The following is a 24,887-nucleotide window of genomic DNA, read 5'->3' as shown; positions in this document are numbered from 1 at the left end:
TCCTGATTTACTCACCACCATGTCATCCAAGATATTTATGTCTTTCTTTCTTCAGTCAAAAAGAAATGAAGGTTTTTGAGAAAAACATTCCAGGATTTTTCTCCATATAGTGGACTTCAACGGGTTGAAGATCAAAATTATAGTTTAAATGCATTCAAAGGGTTCTACATGATCCCAGCCAAGGAATAAGGGTTGTATCTACAGAAACGATCAGTCATTTTCTAAAAAAAAATAAAAACGATGTACTTACCATGTACTTACCATAAATGCTTACGATATGCCACGCATTACATAATCACGTTGGAAAGGTCACGTATGACATAGGTGGAAGTACCGCGCAAAACCGAGTCGGGCGTTTGACGCGCTTAACGCGTGATTCGCGCGAATCGCGCAAGTTGAAAAATCTGAACTTTGGCGAATTTCCGTGCCGCGTTAACCAATCAGGAGCTTGCTCTAGTAGTGACGTGATGTAGCGAGCTGAGGCAGAAATTCGAAACAACAATGGAGGACAAAATCATCGTCACTGTACATCTTCATACATTTATAGAAACAGAAATGAAAAGGATCGTGTTTGAAAGAAAGCGAGTGAGGAGGTCGGACAATCTGACAAGTTGTAAAAAACGGTCTTTACTTAAAGTCGGACAATTTTGATGTTGGAGAAGAAAATGAGATGGAGTTTGTCGCCCTACTGCGAGTACTTAGCCTATGTCACACGTGACCTTTCCAACGTGATTAAGAAATCCATGGCGCATCGCAGAGCAGTGCAAGATGAGCATTTGTGGTTAAAAAGTATATACATTTTTTTTTTTTTTTTTTTTTTTTAGAAAATGACCAATCGTGTTTGCTAGATAAGACCTTTATTCCTCAGCTGGGATTGTGTAGAGCCCTTTGAAGCTGCATTGAAACTGAAATTTGGACCTTCAACCTGTTGGTAGTCCTTGAAGTCCACTATATGGAGAAAAATCCTGGAATGTTGTCCTCAAAAACCATAATTTCTTTTTCGACTTTAAAAAAGAAAGACATAAACGTCTTGGATGACATGGGGGTGAGTAAATTATCAGGAAATTTTAATTCTGAAGTGAACTAATCCGTTAACTACTTGCTTATTAGCATGCATATTACTAGGATATTGGCTGTTTATTAATACTTATTAAGCACATATTAATGCCTTATTCTGCATTACCATATTCTACATCCCTTAATCCCACCCAATACCTAAACTTAAAGGGTTAGTTCACCCAAAAATGAAAATTATGTCATTAATGACTCACCCTCATGTCGTTCCAAACCCGTAAGACCTCCGTTCATCTTCGGAACACAGTTTAAGATATTTTAGATTTAGTCAGAGAGCTTTCTGTCCCTCCATTGAAAATGTTTGTACGGTAGCCTGTCCATGTCCAGAAAGGTAATAAAAACATCATCAAAGTAGTCCATGTGACATCAGTGGGTTAGTTAGAATTTGTTGATGCATCGAAAATACATTTTGGTCCAAAAATAACAAAAACTACGACTTTATTCAGCATTGTCTTCTCTTCCGGAATCCTTTCCATTGAATTGATTCCATTGAACTGATTCCATTGAATCCTTTCATCTGTCGGCGTTGGTAATGCACTTTTACGTCGCCGTGGTTGTTTTTGGCTAACTATTAATAAGCAGTAACCAGGAGTATATTGAGGCAAAAGTCGTAGTTAATAGTTTGTTGGTTAGTGAGAATTGGACCCCAAACTAAAGTGTGACCACATTTGCTTTATAGTTTAAATGTTTGGTTGGCACAAACCAGGTTTATCCTCGCTGCAAGCTAAACCGTATTTAATGTAGTATGGGTTGTATTTCTTTCTACCTTGCAGTTTTGCTTGTGGATTTTGTAGATGAGAGAATGTCACACTCTGGCTGCCTCTTAAAGCTTAGGCAGCTGACTTGTTGCCTCACTGCTCTATCAGACAATGACTTCACAGGCAGTGTTTGTGCACAAATGTACCTCACAAAATGATTTCAGATAGGATAATGTTCTACAACAAAACAGAGTGATAACTAGCAAATATTTAATACCTACAAATTACAATACAAATTTCCAGTTCAAAATTAAATAAAAAGTTGTTAAAAAATGTACATTTACACACAAACTGACCACCAACTGCATCTTTCAGACGGGATATTAAAGGCAGCGAAGGATACATCTATGCTGCCTTCAAAAATCAATCAGATGAATGTATCTCAGTAGACAGGATCAATGGATTCAGACCTGCCTTTTTGCTTTCCTAACTCTGAATCCTTCCTGCAGAGGAAGCATTTTTCAGCTCTCGGACACAGTCTCTGTCCATGTGTTAGCATCTGTCTAATTTGGCTACAGGCTAATGCTAACCAACTGACTGATGAACCAAAACACTGTTGAGTTTGATTGGGCACACAGAGTTTGACATGCTATTTTGCTATCCTATCTATGCAGGATTATATGGCTAGTTGCATTTATTAGCATTTAGCAGTGTTCACAATCACATCTGAACATAGCTAGTTGTGATCCACCAGGTGACTGTCAACCCTGTTTCTGAAGAGTGTAGGCATTGTGAGACATGTTTAAATCAATCTGCGGCAGAGCTTTTATTTGCATGTAGTTGTCCAATCCTTTGGATGAATTGAGAGCACTGACATATTTATTAGTGCTGTTCTATGCGCATGAAAAAAAAACCAAGAGAATAAAAGATGGTCTCATTTCACATTTGCCTGTTTTGTTTTTCTCCTGCAGGAGAGAGGATCTGATGAGAATACTGGACAGTGAATGAGGATACATCCAGAGGGGAACGGTGCTCGTGTATGTGTTTTTTCTTCAATGACAGGAGTAATCGGGCTGTGTTTGAGGGTCTGAAGGCAGGAGACACGTGCTGGAGGAGTTTCTCAGCGTACGTCGGCATCTAGCAGCAGCGCCCATTTTAACAGACCATGTGGTTAGCGGTGCGCAAAAACCGGCTCCTTTTGCACCAGCAGGACCGCTGCGGTGGCAGGGCTCGTAACATTTCTCTGTGGATATGGATTTTTTGTTGGTGTATGACACTCGTCTGGGGACAAGGCTACTACCCCACCGTGAACACGCAGTACGGGAAATTACGGGGCGCGCGGGTTCCATTGCCCAGCGAGATCCTGGGACCGGTGGACCAATACCTGGGAGTGCCATACGCCGCCCCGCCAGTGGCCGAGAAACGCTTCCTACCCCCTGAGCCGCCCTCGTCTTGGTCGGGGATCAAGAACGCCACTCATTTTGCGCCAGTGTGCCCCCAAAACATTCACAATGCCGTTCCGGAGATCATGATGCCAATTTGGTTCACCTTTAACTTGGATATAGTTGCCACTTACATACAAGATCAAAACGAGGATTGTTTGTATCTAAACATCTATGTTCCGACGGAGGATGGTGAGTGTGTCGGGTATAACGAAGAAAAAAATCTCGCTATTACATTCTATCACTTCCTGTGTTGTGTTTGAAGCATGAGTTGTCGTCCGGCGCATGCTGTGTCTGTGTACACCATTTCCGTTCCTCATCTTGACTTGATCTGTCATGAAGTCTTTCCATCAACTCTTCCCTTCCATGCCACTGTTATGGGTTCCTCTTTTGTGTTGTTCAAGAGAGCAAACCAAAAAGAAAGAAAGAAAGCCAGTAGAAAGCAATCAATGAGAAAGTAATCTTTTTAATGTAAGAGCTCAGATTCTAATCTGACATGAAGTTTGGATGTAATGATCTTGGTGCACCTCCCTCTCCTCACTGTCTTGACTGTTCTGGGGGATTAGCGATCCGAGATTAGCTTGCTTGATGCCAGAATGAGGCTTTTGTAGAGTTGCTAAAATGTTCTGGAACACAAGAGGCCTGTGGCATCAGTCCTAACCATGTAAGACCCTTTACTGTCCCACTTTCTTCTGTTAATGTTCAAAGCCTGTCTTGAGGAACTTAAGATCTTTGAAGAATTCGGTGATCAAGTTGCGCATTTGCATTCATGACTATCACCCCAGCACAAAGAGCATTTCTTACAAACTCTTACAGATTTGAAAGCAAAAGCACTAGCTCTGGTCCAAAACCTAGTGAGCTGCCTTCTAAGGATGCCTACATGCTAGAGAAAGCTCTGACGGAGACTTTGACAGATAGGAATGCGTAAAGTTCATTATGAGGGCATGGAAATGCAGTGTCAGTTGGAAATCAAAGGCAAGCACTGAAAAACGCTACTGTGCCTATTTTAAAGTCTCATTGGTCAACTGATGCCTATGTCACAGTACAGTTTGATCTCAGTTGTTGCTAGCTGTAGTAGGATTACCAAGTATTGTTTGTTTATCCGTCGCTGCCAGTTGGCATCATTATTATCATGTACCCAAGAACAACAAAACTCTTAAAATACGATTGCAGTATCTTCCAAAAAGTGGATAAACTTTCATTTGGATAAAGTCCCCCTGTAGTCAATCATTTTATCCCTTAAAACTTATTTTTGATCACCAAAATGACATATTTAAACGTTTTTTTTTCCTGTGAAAAAATAAATAAATAAATAAATAAAAAATCTTAATGCCTTAACATAGCTTGAATGTAACTCTACACCCTTGCTTCATTTGGTATAAATGAATATGCTAATTAGCCCCGCCTCCACTGACTCACACGAGCTCAGAGATCCACTTTGTCAACTTACTGAGGGAAACTCTGCACAATTGTATCGTTGGACACATAGTAGTAATTAATATGATTAGCCTTTTGCTTGACTATGTTATCAAGCAGCTAATAATGTGTTGCTAATGTTACACAAACCATGTTCCCATTCGACATCTCAGAGTCAAACAGCTGCCTTCTAACAATCAGTATCTTTACAAACGCTTTGAACAACTCACAATGTCAGTGGAGAAAGGCATATAGTTCATCATAACATCTTAATATAGGGGAGAGCGGGGTAAGTTGTCACACTTTTCACACTGTCTAACATTTACTGAGCACCATACATCACATTGGTATAAATGTCATACCAAATGAAAGAAGGAAGTCTTGGGCACATATGTTGTATTCATTACATTTTCATATCTTATCTCATTACGGAGTTGTAGACTGTTGAATAGAGAATGTGCACTTGTGACAATTTGCCCCATCGGCGGGTAAGTTGTCACACTAGATTTTCTAAAAATAAGAACACAACTACTTAATTGTTATTATAATTTTTAAATTCAAACCAGAACTGGAAATATAAACAATCATGCCTAGAGAATTTGGAAAAACAATTATTTCAATCCAGACAATACACATTAAGTGGCAAGACCACTTTACTTTGAACTTTAAACTCAAACGTTCTCTGGCTTGCACATAGATCCATGATAACTGAATGGAATACTGCAAATAACTCGCTTAACATGTTTAATCTCTGAACATAGCTGACTTAACATGTTGAACCTCTTTTTTGAGCATATTCTATGTGCTTATTTGTACTGGGGCAAGTTGTCATATGTGACGACTTGCCCCAAACTGACATGTGTGCTAATGTTGGCTAAATCTCAAGGTGAGCTCAACATAGCACATCAGCTAAAGCATCAAAAAACACGTTATTGTCTCCTCTATGTTGTGCAAAATAATAATTTTTAACATTCATATCTAACAAAGTTGTATTGCATAAAATTTAAAGTCCAAAAAATAAGAAACCCTGCATCTCCCCTGCATCATACACCCACCATATTGCTAAATCTACACAATTTTTCATATCAACAGAAAAGTATACCAGGATAACTCATTCACTGTTAATTCCAAAGCCCATCGGCACATTGAAGTGATAGGTTACAAGGTAGTTTGTGACATCACAGACACCAGCGATTTCAAACCTATTTTTTGAGACTGTCTTTTTTCATTGCAGTTTTAAGGAGAAAATGCAATGGCGATGGCGTTGACATGAATTTGCACATGGTTTTTCTTAAAGCATATTAAAAACACCACATAGACAACATTAAAAACTTGATGAAATTTGTAAAAAAAAAAAAAAAAAAAAAAAAAAAGGTTGTTATACCCTTGATCCTTACTGTTCTGCAGCCTCACAAGCGGCTGATTTTTAAAGAGTTAGTTTAACGTTAACATGTTGCTAAGCTAACGACAAAATACTAACATAAATAAGGCATAGTTCACAAATATTGGAGGGGGAGGGGGGGAATGAATGTTTCATTTAGAATTTTTTTTAATGAGCGTGGTGCAAATGCATTGCCTTCACTGTGAAGGATACAATAATTATTGCATTTTAATTTGGCTAAAATTAGGTATTTAAAAATACAGCATAATGTTGCCTCCTAGCTTTTGGTACTGCAGCAGACCCCAATGCATACAGTAGAATGCTGTCTAGTTAGTGCACTATGTTTTGGAACAGAGCTATTGTCTAATTGAAAATTACAGCTTAAAATGTCATTAAAAAAAAACTTAAGTCATAAAACCAAAATGGACTTACAGCAGCTCAATTAGAGCACACTTACAGCAATTCTCTGCATCTGTTTGGTCACATTCTCAAAGCACATTTGGTGCATCATACAACAGAGCCGTGCATTTCTCATACAAAACCTGGAGTGATGCAGCGGTGCAGGGATTGGATTGAGAAAGAGTTCTGTCAATTTATCTTGTGCTTGTAAAGGGTCTTATATAGCAGTGCATGTGAAACTAGGCTTCTTGTGTTCCAGGGTGCAGCAAATCAATTCCACCTTTTTTTGGAATATTTTCTGCCCAAAAGACAAAGCACCCCAGCTAACGTTCTGGACAGGTTCTCTTTGTTGTTCTTGTGGGGAGGGGGAGTGACGTTGTTGCATGTTCTCCTCAAACGTTTCTTCCAGAGCCTTCTGTTATTTTGTAGTCTTTTATTCATTTTACAGTCAAAAGAATATCCAAGGAATGTGCCAGAAAACCCAACAAGAAAATATGTAGAAAAGGAGGTATGTAAGCAAGCCAACATTGGAGCCAAATACAGAGAAGAGAGCGACTGGTACGTCCTCTCTTGAACCCAAGGGATATCTCCGTCAACTACACAGTCTTGTACGCTCAGCAGCGTTAAAAAAAAATGTCTGTATATTTCTTTCAACATAGGGTTTTATTTTTTATTTTATTTTTTTATTTTTTTGTGAATATGTGCTATTTCAGACTACTATACAGTGTGTATGTAGACAACTCCCAGTTATACTGGTTGACATGCAAGTCATTCTCATGAAATGGTGCCATTAATGTTTATTTATTTATTTTTGTCATTTCATTTGAAAAGATTATTATTGAAATAATTTTGTCACCTGATTTTGCGCCTCAAAATTGTTAAAGCAATGTTTGGTGTTCACATGTTCAACCTTGTTACGTTAAAAACTTAAAAACTGATCTGTAGCAAATATGTTTTTGCACCATGTCAGCTCAACAGTCAAGAAGGCATCAACGCACAGGAATGTTGACTTATTGTGCTTTAATTCATTCTTGTCTGTTGAGCTTGACAAGGTCAACATAATGGTTTACTAAATACTAAAGATTGTAAGAGAAAATTACAGTTTTATTGAACTGTAAGACATTTTTTGACCATGAGCAGTTTTACTATTATATTTAAATGGGCAAGTTTTAATAGCAAGGACAGGGTTGGATAGAAAGTGCAGGGAGGAAATAATTCAGAATTTGAACAGAAAGTTCATACTGATTTTTAGAAAAACTGTGAAATATTTCTAGATATGATATGATAATAAATGATTCATAGATAATGAAAACGCATTGTATTATTATTATTAGGGGCCAAGCAACAAAAGTGTGTAGGCACCTATTGTAAAGTGCTCTTATTATTATCCTTCTGCCATGGGAGTCTATGGCAGCCCATAGCACCGCTTGTGGAAAAAGTTATGAAATTTGGCACACAGGTAAAGGACAGTCTGAACATTAACCACAGCAATTTTAGATTCTCTATCTCAGTACCTCTAGCCCCACCAACTGTCCAAATTTGCACTCACATTTATACAAATAACTTTTGAACTGTAAAGGCTAGAACTTTTTTTTTCCCTCTTTTTTTCAATTTTTCCTCTGATTCCTTGGCTCAAGACAATTTGATTGCACCCTATGATGTAATTTTCCACCATGAAAAAAATTCAGCCATTTTGAAATTTCCGAAAAAACCCAAAACAAAACAACAACAAAAAAATACTTTATCACACTCCTCCTTGACCATTGCTCTGATTTTCATGAAACTTGAACCAGATCATAGTCAGACAATGACGACAAAAAGTTATGGAGTTCAAGTAATAATGCGTGAAGGAATTCGGCGAAGAACACACCAAAATGGACATGAGGCTATATCTCTGCAACGCTTGACCATATTCAGACCAAACTTGGTGTGTGTTATAACAACCATGACCTAAGGTTACATGCACAGTTTCGGCACAGTGCCACCTAGTGGTCAAGAGATATTAAAAAAATGGCTATTTTTGCGTATAACTTCTAAACAGTTTGGCCATTTTAATGTAAAATGCTATATTTCATGAATGCATTGGTGTATCATTACGAAACTCTGTAAGTGTCCTCGGCATGATGCCTTGAAGGTACTCAAAAGTTTTGGGGCAGTGCCACCTTGTGGTCAGAAATATAGTCAGTCAAACATGTTGTCCGCCATTTTGAATTTCTCCGAAAACCTACTTTTTCGAACTCCTCCTAGACCAGGGGTTTTTAAACTGTGGGGCAAGACCCATTTGTTAATCGCCGAGTGGGAAAAGTTGAGTCGCGCAAAGTCTTGGCTGCAGCTAAATTTGCGTTTCAGTGAATGACACACACACAAGCACAAAAACTGTTTAGTCTAGGGCTGCACGATATACCAACATTAAATATAAAATGCAATATTGCTTAGTGTGAATCACAAAGGTTGCAATTTAATTATATAAATATATGAAACTGAATCTGAGGCTGTATCTCTGCAAGGCTTTGCTGAATTGACACCAAACTTTGTGTATGTCATTGTCACCCCACACTGACCTGAGCACATCAGTTTGGTGATAGCGCCACATATTGGTCAAATGTTTTAAGCAATGAAATCATATGATTTCGATTTTTCATCCATTTGATGATTTTTCAACCTTCAAAGGGCTTTAAACGATACCAGACGAGGAATAAGGGTCTTATCTAGTGAAACGATCGGCCATTTTCGAAATAAATACAACTGTATATGCTTTATAAACACAAATTAACCCCTTTTACGTGCTTCCGCTTTCCGTATTCTCCAAAACGCCTACGCTGTATGTCCTACGCCTTCCCTATTCTACTTACAGAAAAAAAAAAAAAATCTGGCGCCGTGTTCGTTCCATAGATAAGATCGCTTCGCTAGATAAGATTTTTCTATTCCTCGTCTAGTATCATTTAAAGCCCTTTGCACTGAAACTGTAATTTTGACCTTCAACCATTTAAAATCCTAAAATCATCAACAAATGTCTTGTATTAGTCATTTTTGCAGTTAGTGTGCTTGGCCCCTTAATTGCTGCTTCCAGCTTTATGTATTAATGATGTTGTTATTATTAGTATTCATAATCCCTGAGTACAACCCATTTAAATGTAATGGTGATTACTGTAACATGCAAATTGCTGATATTTTAGTGACAAAATGTTGTTGTTTTTTTAATTGCTACATTTTAATTCATTGTTTTTATTTTTGCATTACACTCCAAGAGTTAAGTAATTAATTACTATGACGTATTACTCTAAATCAAACATGTAGTAAGTCATGGACACACACACACACACACACACACACCATGAAAACATTTCTTGACAATGACCTATATACATTATATACGTAATGCTGAACTCATGTTTTAACAGACAGAGCATCCAATTTATTTAGTGTTGTGTCACTGTTGTCATAACGCAAAGCATCATACAGTAAGATATGAGTCACTGATGTCATACAGCTTGATATGTGTCAGAACATGTAATATCATATGACATGAGTGATTGTGAGTGTTCCTGCAGCCACAATATGGAGTCTGTCATTACAGAAACATCTGCACCAATGTTAAAATCAATGCATTGTTTTAAAAAGCAACAACCATGATGATAAAGTTACAATAAATGTAGCATGTGTTAGAGAAGCATATAATATATAACCTCGAAGCCAACAGATACGGACTAAAAGCAACAACTGAAATGGTGTTTGCTTCATATTTTCATATTCATGACATTTGCAATCTAGTTAGATGCAGGTTTTTAAAAACAATGCTTCTGTAACTGCAAACAATTTTTCAACAGGCAAATTCCATTTGATAATGGGATCCAGAAAGCTTTATTAACACATCTCCTATAATTATGCAATAATAATTATAACCTTGAAAATACCAACATCAAACATAAAACATTACTGTGAATTTAGTGTCTGAGTTAACATTTACACTCAGTAAATAGTATTAATAATCAGATCAGCTGAATTTAGGGATCCATTCTCATTGTGATTCATTGGATTTCATTGAGAAATGTTCCCAGTTTAAAAACAGCTTAAGCTGTATTGGCAGCATCTGTGACTTGTTGTCAATAACCACAAAATAATTTAGACTAACTCCTCAGTTTAAAACAAACAAACAAAAATAGTACAGTGGTGCATTAACAGTAGAGGTCTATGGGAAAATTGTACAGGAGGATTTAAAAGCAGAAATGTGAAGCTTGTATTTTTGTTAAAGCACTTAATTCTTCCACACAATAATGTGTGTTGTTTAGATGTTGTCTAAAACACCCTTTTAGTGGTGGGAATACTGTCTAGGTGGATAAAGGTCCGATGTTATTTCTGTAAACATCACTTTACAGGTAGTTATGTCATTTCTCTTCCTAATAACTTTGTGTGTATTGTGTGAAAGTTTGATATAGGTTTGCTCAGACAGGACTGTTAGTGATTGTATCGCATTAGTCTTAACACATTTAATGTTTAGTTTTTGTGGCTATACTTTTGAAACGTGTGTGTTTGGATAACAGAAAATCATCAATTTAGGCACTTTCCCATATAGACCTCTATCATAAGTATATTGTTGTGCTTTTTCAAATTGAAGGATTAGTCAAAATTATTTTCATGTCACAGATGCTGTCTTGCTGCCTTTATGATTGTATTGTGGGCGATTTAGAAAGTGAATCCCCACGACCTCCTCTAACCACTAATTTGCATTTTTAAAGAAAACAAATTAATTTTATATTGTATATGCATGTTGTTATTATATTTCCTTTAATAAAACTAATTTGTTCCTCATAAACTGTTAACTCACCAAGACCTAAAACTGGTGGATAACAAGCATTTGAAGAAAAATGGCAACATGATTCATTTTCTGGCAGTAATTTGTGCATTATTTAGCACCTGCATGTAGCACACTTAAAGGATTAGTCTGCTTTTGAATAAAATTTTCCTGATAATTTACTCACCCCATGTCATCCAAGATGTTCATGTCTTTCTTTCATCGGTCGAAAAGAAATCAAGGTTTTTGATGAAAACATTCCAGGATTATTCTCCTTATAGTGGACTTCAATGGCCTCCAGATGGTTGAAGGTCAAAATTACAGCTTCAGTGCACCTTCAAAGGGCTTTAAACGATACCAGACGAGGAATAAGGGTCTTATCTAGTGAAACAATCTGTCATTTTCGAAAAAAATACAACTGTATATGCTTTATAAACACAAATTAACTCCTTATACGTGCTTACGCTTTCCGTATTCTCCAAAACGCTTACGCTGTATGTCCTACGCCTTTCCTATTCTACTTACGGAAAAAAAAATAAACTAGCGCCGCGTTCGTTCCGTAGATAAGATCGTTTCGCTAGATAAGACCCTTATTCCTCATCTGGTATCATTTAAAGCCCTTTGAAGCTGCACTGAAACTGCAATTTTTACCTTCCACTATAAGGAATGTTTTCATCAAAAACCTTAATTTCTTTTCGACTGAAGAAAGAAAGACATGAACATCTTGGATGACATGGGGGTGAGTAAATTATCAGGAAAATTTATTTAAAAGTGGACTAATCCTTTAAAACAAAAAGATCATAATGAAATAAGTGTTGTTCCTCTGAAATGAATCAAAGCTTGTTTCTGACACAGAATAAAAAAATAAAAAGGAAATTGCGCCTTTTTAGTTTAGAAATAAAATCAGAATTGTTAGATACAAACTTGCAAATTATCATATAGTCCGAATTGTGAGATATAAACTAGAAAAAAAATCGGGAAACTGATTTTGAACGATAACTTATAAACCTTTCAAGACAGCCCGACTGTGAGCAACGAGGTTCTTAATCAATAGCATTTGCTTCTGTTGAAGCAGTCAGCCCACGTTATTTCAACTTATACTACGGGGGTTGTTGAATGCTTGAATCTGATTGGTTGACCAACGTTCTAAGGTGTGCAATTATTTTCAGGGAAACGCACGGCTAAAGTAGTTCTAGCAGGTCTTGACCACATTACAGTTCCATATCACTTTGCCAAATGTTTTCAGTTATCTCAATAGGTCCTTACAGACTAGCAAAAGAATCAAAACCTACAACGACACTGACCAAGCAAATAAATAGAGTAAACAATAGGATGAAAATGACAAATTGTCATGGTTTTTGCCACAAAACACGTGTCCTGAAAGCGTATACTCTCTCGCTTTCTCTCTCTTTCAAACATACACACAAACTGTATAGTACGGACACACACTCGCACAGAAACGTTTGGTGAGTGCTGCTCTGACGAATTAATCAGTAAAATAGTTTAGCAACTTAAAGGTGATAAAGAGGATCTTTTCGTCAACTGAGAAACCAAAGACTGTTACTGAGTTTTTGAAATGAGCGCATGCGTAAGAACAACCCCCCTTCCTTTCGAGGGAACGCCTCCCAAAATTCGTGCATGAGTATTGGAACACGAGTGTTTACCACCGGCATTCACTGTATCGTGTTAGTGGATTCATTATGTCGGACTCACCGCAGGTAACTCATAATCTGCAGTTGTTACTCCTGTCTCCTGACAAAAACATCGCATGCGGCGCCTGTGGAGTGTGGAAAGTTACTGGAGCGCGCAGCCGCGCTCGTCTCTCACAAGGAACATCACGGCAGTGATCGACAAGCCAGAGGACCAATCTTTTACGCGATGATCGCGTAAACGATTGGCTGATGTTTTTAAGGCCCTACCTCGTGCACAGATGATGTATATTAATATTATTCCTTTCAGTGCACCTAATAAATAGTCTTTTATCAGTTAGTAAAGACAGTTTCAAGTAATATTGCAAAAATGTATAAAACAAAACATCCTCTTTAGCACCTTTAAGATGCATAACATTTCTCACCAGTGAGGTAACTGTGTGGTTCTTGAGATAAACCTATAGTTTCGCTATATATTAGTAGAAATACAACATCGGAATAGTGTCTTGAGGTGTGGTAACTGTAGTATAAGCGTAATAATTGACTCTGGGTCGTTGAATTTTAGAAAATAATGCACACCCAAGGTCTTAAAATTGTTGTGCTTAACAGCGGAATTCCTGGTAAAAAAATTACACCCATCAGAGAGTTTGAAAAAGCAACACACACCAAAAGAGTTGTTTAGCTCTGCCTTCTCCAATAAAGCACTGTGAATAATAAAATTGATAACTTGAAACTTTTGTCCGATTTTTTCAAAAATATTTTTGCTTCAAATCAAGGTTTGAAGTGATGTGATTCACCTTGTTGCTGGTTAGCTTGGTTAATAATACTTGGTTATAATGCTTTAATGAAGATTTTTTAAAAATCCCTATTAGAGAAATGAATGGAAAAAAGTACTTTCGGAAACAGCACGGCTGAAAAAAGGAGGCGACCGCTGTTGGACACTATTACCTTTTTATATTTTTATTCCGCGGCAGAAACAAGCTTACATAGAAATGAAAAACATCATGTTCAAAATGTAAAAACATTTAAAGGGTTAGTTCACCCAAAAATGAAAATTCTGTCATTAATTACTCACCCTCATGTTGTTTCACACCCATAAGACCTTCGTTCATCTTCAGAACACAAATTAAGATATTTTTCATAAAATCCAATGGCTCAGTGAGGCCTGCATTGCCAGCAAGACAATTTACACTTTCAAACACCCAGAAAGCTACTAAAGACATATTTAAAACAGTTCATGTGACTACAGTGGATCAACCCAAAAATGAAAATTATGTCATTAACGACTCACCCTCATGTCGTTCCAAACCCGTAAGACCTCCGTTCATCTTCGGAACACAGTTTAAGATATTTTAGATTTAGTCCGAGAGCTTTCTGTCCCTCCATTGAAAATGTATGTACGGTAGACTGTCCATGTCCAGAAAGGTAATAAAAACATCATCAAAGTAGTCCATGTGACATCAGTGGGTTAGTTAGAAGTTTTTGAAGCATCGAAAATACATTTTGGTCCAAAAATAACAAAAACTACGACTTTATATATATATCCGCTTTCACTCCACAGTGACGCTGCTTCTTCTTCTTCTTTCCTGTTTTACAGCGGTTGGCATCCGCGACATGCACACTTACACACCATTTAAAAAAATATAGCAATACCAAAATACAAACAATGTAGAATAGTTTTAATACAGCGTGCGTCTCGCTCAGACTGTAAACGAAGCTCGGGCGCACCGGATAACACGTCATCAGCGTCACTGTCCGGAGCAGAAGGGGGCGGTAATGCACCAATAAGCTGGATGCCAACCGCCGTAAACCAGGAAAGAAGAAGAAGAAGCAGCGTCACTGTGGAGTGAAAGCGGATATACAACAGACCCGGAAGAGAAGACAATGCTGAATAAAGTCGTAGTTTTTGTTATTTTTGGACCAAAATGTATTTTAGATGCTTCAAAAACTTCTAACTAACCCACTGATGTCACATGGACTACTTTGATGATGTTTTTATTACCTTTCTGGACATGGACAGTATATCGTACATGCATTTTCAATGGAGGGACAGAAAGCTCTCGGACTAAATCTAAAATATCTTAAACTGTGTTCCGAAGATGAACGGAGGTCTTACAGGTTTGGAACGACATGAGGGTGAGTCATTAATGACAAAATTTTCATTTTTGGGTGAACTAACCCTTTAATGTTATGAAGTGATGAGAATACTTTTTGTGCAAAAAAACCAATAACGACTTTATTCAACAATATCTAGTGATGGGTGAAAAGATTCGTAAAGCTTCGAAGCTTCATGAAGCAATGTTTTGAAATCGCCCATCACTAGATATTGTTGTATAAAGTCGTTATTTGTTTTTTTTGGCGCACAAAAAAGTATCCTTCTCACTTCATAACATTAAGATTGAACCAACTTGAGCTAACCCTTTAAAGTGGACTTACAATCATTTTTTTAATTTATGTTGACCTGCTCGATATGACAGCTGTCTTGGACTTATACTGACACTTAGAGGTGTGGATGAAGCATTAGACAAAAGCAGATGTTTACGATTACCAATTCTACCAATGTAGAAATGCACCAGAAATGTCCAACCTGCCATTATTTATGTATTCCACAAGCAAAATTATCCAAGATCAGGGGAGTTACAAAGATAAAGCTAGCGGTATTCAACTGGTCAGGTGATCTCAACATGGCCGCCCCCATGAGGTGACCCACTCCATGTAAAATTATTCCGCTTACATACACTGCACTATTCACCTCATGATTTTAAACAAAATGTCAGATTCTTAGGTGTAAAACCTTGCAAAAAACAAAATAACTCAATATCTGTCACATTTGTGGGGTGTCTGAAAAATAATGGCATTGTGTTCTGCATTAGATTACGGCAACACGTTCCCTGAAAAGCTTCTAGAATCAGAGAATAGAGACAGGCATCACAAGACGCGCACTACCGTCACAGTCTCCCGTGATCTTGTTATGAGAAATGTAAATAACAGCTAAGCATCAAAACCAATGTCTTTACACAGCAGCAGCTGCTGCTAAACTGTTAACAACAGCGTTTGGGGGAAACTGCAGTTTGGAACAAATTTGCAGTGAGTTTGCGCTGTTGGTTAAATGATCTATGTGGTGTGAGAGAAAGTCTTAAGGGAGCAAGCCCTCCCTAGAGGAGCCGTCTGTCTGTATATGGGTCAGGAACGAGAGCTCGCATTTACTCTACCTCATTTATTTTCTTTTCTAGATGCTTAATATACTTAGATTTGCTGAATATACAAATATTATGGCTGATAGCTTAAATTTGCATTAAAAAAGAAACCCGTCTGAATGCTAGTTTTGTTTTTAAGCTAAATGACTGCCTGCATTAAATGGTTGTTTTGTTATGAGGCATTTATATTTGTGATGAACCGTTTGAATTTTTTTTTGAAAGGCCACATGCTGATTATCTTAATAGCATGTAATATATTAATGCAAGTTAAACGTTGAAGTTTTGAACTTGGAACACAAACATTTGCATTAGAAAGCACGATTCTGAACTCCAAAATTAGGATTTTAGTTGTTAGAGTGCAATCTTTTTGATCACAGCAAAAAATAACCTATTAGTCTCAACATGCAGCAACATGAAATCTTATGTAAATTCCAACAAATTTGCATAACATAAAATCATCAGTAAGGGTTGCCAGGCAACAGTACGCTTGTGCTCTAAGAGCCTGTTGATGGTCTATCCACTCTGTCGAGCTGTTTCAATCCAATTTGCCCTAGGGATTTACAAAAGAAAATGTTATCAAGACATTATGTTAGGTGGAAAAGCTGAAAATGTGACAGAGAATGGAGGTACACTTAGGCTGAATCACAGTCTCACACATACACACCTATAAAAGGTCTTACATTTAGTGAACACATTAAAGTTCACGTTCCATGGAAGAACATTTTTATGCAAGAACACGTTTATCCATTACCAGAAGTTTTTTTTTTTTTTTTTTTTTTTTTGAGGGAGCAACAGTAAATGACAAAATAATAATTCCCTATTCGCTTTAAAATCATATTTCTGATCCCACAAAATATATCCATTGACATAATATAAAATTGCCATTTCACAGCAATTTTTTGCTTTGTCATATCAAGTTCACAGAGTATTTTCGGCATAATTTGATCTTCAGAGCTTGTCCTGCACTGTAAAACTTAAGTTCAGAATACTCAAATGTTTTGAGGTAAAAAAAATTCTCAAATGTTTTTTTTTTAAAGTTAGTAGAACTTAAAATTTTTGTGACAAGTTGGGTGGGGCTGAGAGCCGTGGAAGTGGAGCAAGGCCAGTGTTTTGCACAGATGTTTCTCATTAACAATCACGTCACCGGCATCCCTTCAATCCCACAGTTCTCAGCCTTGCTCCACTCATCATTATGTTAATTACATACAGTTCATTTACATAAAGACATTCAGATCTTGGTTAAATATTAGATAGCAAATAACACATGCTATTATATCTATCAAAGAGACTGTCATTATATACTTGCATGTATATAATCAAACAACATAGAGTATATGTGACTCTGGACCACAAAACCAGTCATAAGGGTCAATTTTTTGTATGTATACATCATGAATATGAATATGAATAAATAAGCTTTCCATCGATGTATGGTTTGTTAGGATAGGATAATATTTGGCCAAGATACATCTATTTGAAAATCTGGAATCTGAGGGTGCAAAAAAATCTAAATATTGAGAAAATTGCCTTTAAAGTTGCCCAAGTGAAGTCCTCAGCAATGCATATCCACTCACAAAAATACATTTTTGATATATTTATGGTAGCAAATTTACAAAATATCTTCATGGAACGTAATCTTTACTTAATATCCTAATGATTTTTAGAATTTTCAATAATTTTGACCCATAAAATGTATTGTTGGCTATGGAGTCAAATTAATGCCTTAAAGTATTGCACAAAAATAAAGTTTTGCAAACAAAAATAAAGAATTGCAAAGGAAAAATAAAGTATTGAGCAGAAAAAAATAAGTTTTGTAAACAAAAATAATAAATTGCAAAATAATATAAAGTAGTGCAAAAATAAAAATATAATCAATTTCTAAAATCAATGACAGCTGTAATCCTATTTTATCTTTGCCACATATTTTTCATGCTCAAACCTACTAAATCATTTGCAACGCTCATTTTATTCTGCGTTTCAGTCAAGCGTGCGCTCACGATACCGGTTTTCCTTTGCGCTGCACTTTTCTGTGCGGTTCTCTTTATGGCACTGGTTTGACATGGGGGTGGAGTCAAGAAACGGGGGCACGCCCCCGCGAAACACGTCATCGGCAGGAGACGCAGATCGGAACAGAACAGATCAAGCATAGAGACAGAGCGCATTTATTATAATCTGAAAACCACGCCCACCGAGGGAAAAACAATCCAACCATCTCCATTGACTTTGTATTGCGTGAGGCTGCCTTCTTGTCTTTTCTGACTCATTACAAAAAACAGAACAATGCCTAAAAGCTGCTGTGTGACAAGGTGTACAGCTAACAAGCTAAAAAACCCAGAAATAAGTTTTTATAAGCTGTCGACCCCAAAAAACGAATGTTTAAGGACACAAAAGTGGATACAGGCAGTGAGACAGAGCGCAAAGGGTCATATTACTAAAAGAAATGCATTGGCGGGGGTCGTAATCGGCGACGACATATGCTAAACAAACCAACAAAAACAAACCATTCATTATTTTTAACCATGTCAAAGAATTATTTCACCTGTCGCCGATTATGTTCCCCTCCAATGCATTTCGTGGGGGCGTGCCCCCGTTTCTTGACTCCACCCCCACGTCAAACAAGTGCCATAAAGAGAACCGCACAGAAAAGTGCAGCGCAAAGGAAAACCGGTATCGTGAACACACGCTTGACTGAAACGCAAAATATAATGAGCGTTGCAAATAATTTAGTAGGTTTGAGCATGAAAATATGTGGCAAAGATAAAATAGGATTACAGCCGTCATTGATTTTAGTAATTGATTATATTTTTATTTTTGCACTACTTTATTTTATTTTGCAATTTATTATTTTTGTTTGCAAAACTTATTTTTTTTTCCGCTCATTACTTTATTTTTCCTTTGCAATTCTTTATTTTTGTTTGCAAAACATTTTTTTATTGCTCAATTCTTTTTTGTGTTTTGCAAAACTTTAAGGCATTAATTTGACTCCATAGTTGGCTATTGCTACAAATATACCTGAGCGACTTATATATCTATCCTTAACCTAACCACATACTCTTCACCACAATGGTAACCCTACAAAACTAACATTGAATTTGACTAACATTTGAAAATTTAACAGAACCCCCTGTAAAAAAAAAAAAAAAAAAAACACAACATTAAGCACTAACCTTGTCTCTCTATGTTAATCTTCAAAAACACCCAAAATAGCACTTAATTTCAACATTTATTTATACAGTCAAAGCACAAAGCATGCTGGGAATTAGAAATCTGCTGCAACTCAAATCAATCACATTAAGTTCAGCTTACTACAATGAAATTTTGAGTTCACACATTTTTTAAGTACAATGAACTTTCATTATTATTTGAGTGAAACAAACTCTTTATTTTATTAATTTCACTGTTCAGTTTTAGTGATGTAGGCCTACATATTTCCAAGTGAGACAGCACATTCGGCTAATTTAAAAAAAAAAAAAGGGAAAAAAAAAAAATAAATGTGGGTGGACTTTTTTGTGGTTGTTGTTGTTGTTGTTGTTTTTTAAAGAATGAAAGGTGTCTATATATAACAGTTTGTTGGAAGGGAGAGGCTAAAAAAGAGGAATTGGTGACCCAAAAAAAGATGATGGAGCAATTTATTACAGTTTGATTGTAGCAAAAGTCCACTGAAGGCGAGCTGGAGTTTAGAACCCATATGCAGCTTATTTACATAATCCAAAGTGAACAAAACTTGACTAAGAACATAACATGAACATAAATGTGAACTCGACTTTTCTTGACAAAACTAGACTCACCGACAGGGGGTTACAACATCAAAGTCAGACAAAGGAACAATAGAAACATGAGTAATGCAGTGACTAATTACATGACGAGATACACCTGAATAAAAAGACATGAAAACATGACAGTGAAGCCAAAACCAAAACAGAACTGACACTGATTAAACATTTTGTGTTTCTTTGGAATAATGAATCGTTCACAATAAGACCAGGAACATTTAAGTAATCAGGGTCAAATCTGATTTCATGTTGACTTTAAAGAAGTGTTTCTACTTTCGCGAAACTGAAAATGGGTCACATATCTGTTCTGAAAGGGTCATAAACAGCAGGGGGGAAATGCTACAAGTCAAAAATAAAATGCTAATATGCCTTTGATTGGGAACAAAATGACACAATAAATTGGCTCATCAACTTTCAAAAGAAGTCTGTATGTCCAATCAAAGCCATCAAATGGTATTTTGGCACAATTTCATCTGTCACCTGGTAGAAACTAGTCAGATGCCAACATTGACAGTTTGTCTGGCATTCACACCGTCAACCTGGAAAACTGCAATGTTAGTAACTTTCCAAGTTTAGCCAAGGACATTTTTGCATGTTTTGGTGTTGTGTTGGATCATGACTTCATGTTGAATGTAAAATTTGTGACACTTTATAATAAGAATCAATTTGTTAACATCAGTTAATGATTTAGATATCATGAACTCACAGTGAACAACATGTTTGCCAGAATTATTAATCTAGGCTAATGTTGATTTATAAATATACTATTGTTCAGGTTTGACAATATCTTAATAATATTGATAATAATCATCATTATCATAATTCAAAATAATTTTATAGAGACTGCACATGATGATAAGATTAAATGAAATAGGAAATATTTTTATTCACTCTAGAATTTTCAATGTAATCTCAATGACTTTTTAACATTTTATTAATTTCCATTTCTTTTCAAGCCCTGAAAATCACCATTTTAAGTTGCCATTTTAAGTTATTTATATGCTTGGTCGTTACATTTATCAATATTTATGTACAGGGTCGTATTTTTTAATTATACTTGATATATTTTAATGTGGAGAGATTATGAATCGTTTAGCTTCTTAATCGTAGCTTGGGTTGAGATCAAACCGTAATTGTTGGACGCCCTGCAGAACCGCCGCAGACTCTCTGTTGAAGACCCCTGCATTAACTAATGCTAATTTATACAACTTGAAATGTTAAAATGTATTAGTATAAATTAACATTAACCAAGATCAATGGCTATAAACGTATTCATTGTTATGCTATTGCAGTAATGCATAGAACCAAACTATAAATATTTTCTATTTTTGAATATTTAATATACATATTCCATATACATATGATCCTAGCAGGAGGCACTTCTAATGAATTCTGTAGTCTAAACTTCAGTGCAATCTTCAGTGTATCTAGTTCTGTTTATATATTCAGTTTAAGAATTCCCTGCTGTTAAGAGAACGTTTAATGGCTAAAGGATGTTTTTAAAGATTGCATTAATACCATTCCCCAAGTACATGGTCAATTATGTTTATTTGCTTATTAACATAATGTTCTGATGTTGGCTACACATGAAACCCGCACGCATGATGAAATGTCTTTTAGGGAGCTATTTCAAATGTCACTTATTATGAGAGAATTCCTGCTTTAGTGCAGTTTAATTGTTTGAGAGATGGGATCAAACCAGAGAACGTATTTACACGGCATTCAGAGAGTAGCAGGGGTTTTTTTCCCACGAGAAAGGCGAATTTGCAGTGAATTAGACAAGCCATCATATTCCAGCAGTCTGCCAACGTGATGGAAACGGCTAAGTGTCGGAATCTGAACTAGGCTCTGACTGAGCAGTGACAGACAATAAAATGGCATGGAAATTGCTTTTGGATCGCTCAACTTTACCGAGGTTTGAAATGTGTGCGCGTGTAGCCGCAGGCTAGAGAAGTTGCATGGCAAACAGCAATGGCATAAACGGAGAAAAGGGGTGGGCGGAAGTTAAGGAAGAAAGGCACAAGGGAAGCGGATGTCCCCTCCGCTTGATATGGAACAGCTCTTTTAAATGTGTGGCAGCCCATAGGCCTGGCATGAGCAGAGTCTTGCCAGTGGCGCTTCATTCAGTTCGACTTGAAATGCAAGACACAGCTTATCCAGGAAGTTTTCGTTCAGATCCCACACTGCTCACTGGCCCAGTATATCTGCCTGTTTAGAGCGCAGTGTCTCCCAAATGCTCTTTGTTGCTAGTCCTTCAAATAAAGGGCTGGTTATTCTTCCAAGGTCGGGCTGTTGCCGTTTTTGTGATCTATGCGTCGCTGGTATTTCATCCAGTCCAGAAGTACAGAACGTATGCTTTCAATAACGTTCTTTAGAAACTGCTGAGGTTTTCCATAAAAATGTTTCAGCGATCTTAATGTAATCATCGGTTTCCGAGCACGGTTCTTTTTCATAAGCGCTCTTCGCAGTCACTCTTGGTTATTGCCGCGGCGTTAAAGGCAAGGACAGCTCATAATGTGGCCCTCTGTTTATCCAGCACTTGTAATAAAAACAAAAGGCCTGTGATATAAAAGTCCTCTGGGCTACTAAATCCCTGGTGTAAATTTTTGGCTGTCCTTTCTCTAGGATTATAGTCTCCTTAACCTTTAAAGTCGACATCAAGTCAAAATTGACCCTATTTCTTAATAACATGTTCCTGGTTTTATTGTAAACAATTCATTAGTCCACTTTATTGTAATCTTCAGAAATAACTTTCCTTTGTGCTGACATTACCTAGGCCACAAATGGTGAGAGTAATAATCAATAGTCAAAGTGTACGCATTGCTTTACATTAAAAGATGAGGTTATGGCAATAATAGCAAATAACAACACATTCACACTCTCAAGGTGTCTGATCTTGTTGCGTGTTGCAGAGCTCTATGTGTTACTAGAAATAGTGCCTTTAGCTTCTGTTTACTAACTCATTACTTTCAATGAGAAATTTGTGGCGTCAATATTTTCTAAAGTAAAACTCAAAATGGCTTGATATTGTTTCAGGTTAAATGAGTCTTGCTTGTGTATTTTCCCCAAAAAGATAAATAAATAAATTAAATATTGATTATGCTTTCAAATCTACGCAATCAGGTTTTCCTGTATCTGGAAAAGAAAGGAGAGATGATTACATCTGTTATGAGTTTATGAGAATTCAGATGTTTTATGTAACCTGTGGTTTTACCACTCATACATTTACTTACATTTGCATAGATACTAAAATATATGATATTGACGCATTGACAGGATTTAAATCTTAAATCATTTACGTACAATAAGAACAACTTTACAAACGTATACATGTTGTTTGTCACAAAAGGACAGTAAAATGATCATAAAAGTAATTAATTTCTCTGTAATTCAAATCTTCAAAGTCATATGATTGCGTTGTATGAGAAATAGACCAAAATTCAAGTCTTTATTCAACTATCTTCATCTCCATCCTCAATATCGATCATAACCGTCAAATACCGCACTCATTAAAAATTTAAAATCTGCTGCTTTAAGAAGCTTTATGACAAGCTTTATGAGGTTTATGTTTACACTCTCGCCTGCTTCATCACCGATTGCGAAATGCCGTGTTTCAGGTGATGGACGTGTTTGAATGATTTATGCTCTGTTTTGCAGAAATGTTTAGGGTTAGGTTTAACGGATGAAACTATATAATGTGTATAATATATATTATACTGTTGGTGGTTATGTTTGAGTATGAGTGTTAAGGGATCTAAAATATCTATAAAATTGTAAAAATGTAACAATACAATATGATTTGTGATATAAATTTTCATAAATATTTTACATTTCTATAGCTGTAAATATGTAATACTTCTTACGTTTTAGATTCTGTTCAGCATCTATCCAAAAGTACAAAAAATATATGTTTTTGTAACTGTAAATGTTATATACAAATACCTTCATATAAACAAAGAGACCAAAATGGTTTTATCTGGTTGACAAATGGTTAGGTTTAGGGGTCATGAATTCGGATAGCAGCAAACAGTTTGGTCAGTCACAGGTCAGCTGAGCAACTGCTATTGAGATGAATGGGAATGCTAAAGGACAGTTTCTACAGGCATTATTGACCCAAGCCATTTTGGTACGGAACGCCCACTTTTCACCATCTTGTCAGTTCCTGCTAGATAGAATAAGTTCCTACTCTGCATTTTTATCTTGTTGCACTTGGAAATACCTGCACATTACAGAAGTAAAATGGGTTGTTAATTCAATTTCATATGGACTTTTAAGAACTGTTTCCAGTAAATCTTTTACCTCTATTTGATACTTAAAGTCCACCTGCAGTCAATGCAGTCTCTTATCTTTGATCATCAAAATTACATATTTAAAAATGTTTTCCTGCAAAAATAATTTCTTCGAGCCTTAAAGGTGCTGTAGAATGGAAAATTGAATTTACCTTGGCATAGTTGAATAACAAGAGTTCAGTACATGGAAAAGACATACAGTGAGTCTCAAACTCCATTGTTTCCTTCTTCTTATGTAAATCTCATTTGTTTAAAAGACCTCAGAAAAACAGGCGAATCTCAACATAACACTGACTGTTACGTAACAGTTGGGATCATTAATATTTACGCCCCCAATATTTGCATATGCCAGCCCATGTTCAAGGCATTAGACAAGGGCAGCCAGTATTAACGTCTGGATCTGTGCACAGCTGAATCATCAGACTAGGTAAGCAAGCAAGAACAATAGCGAAAAATGTCAGATAGAGCGATAATAACTGACATGATCCATGATATCATGATATTTTTAGTGATATTTGTAAATTGTCTTTCTAAATGTTTCGTTAGCATGTTGCTAATGTACTGTTAAATGTGGTTAAAGTTACCATTGTTTCTTACTGTATTCACGGAGACAAGAGAGCCGTCGCTATTTTCATTTTTAAACACTTGCAGTCTGTATAATGCATAAACACATCTTCATTCTTTATAAATCTCTCCAACAGTGTAGCATTAGCCCCATTAGCCACTGAGCATAGCCTCAAACTCATTCAGAATCAAATGTAAACATCCAAATAAATA

The 24,887-nt window shown here is 36.4% G+C and overlaps 1 protein-coding gene across 3 annotated transcripts in view; it reads left to right on the top strand.

The window, feature by feature from the left end:
- nlgn3a (neuroligin 3a) overlaps nucleotides 1–24,887 on the top strand; it is a 275,946-nt gene that overhangs the window by 73,932 nt on the left and 177,127 nt on the right. For 2 of the 3 annotated variants that reach the window (XM_048175657.1, XM_048175658.1), the window contains exon 2: nucleotides 2,744–3,406. In XM_048175657.1, coding sequence (XP_048031614.1) covers nucleotides 2,938–3,406 — 469 coding nt within the window. In that variant the 5' untranslated portion in view covers nucleotides 2,744–2,937. Of the gene's footprint in view, nucleotides 1–2,743; nucleotides 3,407–6,858; nucleotides 6,919–24,887 lie in introns of all 3 variants that reach the window. The other variant, XM_048175656.1, reaches the window with a different exon arrangement.

This window comes from Megalobrama amblycephala, linkage group LG23 (assembly GCF_018812025.1).
Source record: "Megalobrama amblycephala isolate DHTTF-2021 linkage group LG23, ASM1881202v1, whole genome shotgun sequence".
Lineage (NCBI taxonomy): Eukaryota > Metazoa > Chordata > Actinopteri > Cypriniformes > Xenocyprididae > Megalobrama > Megalobrama amblycephala.
The sequence above is the reverse complement of the archived record's forward strand: the minus strand, read 5'-3'. Positions and strand labels throughout refer to the sequence as shown.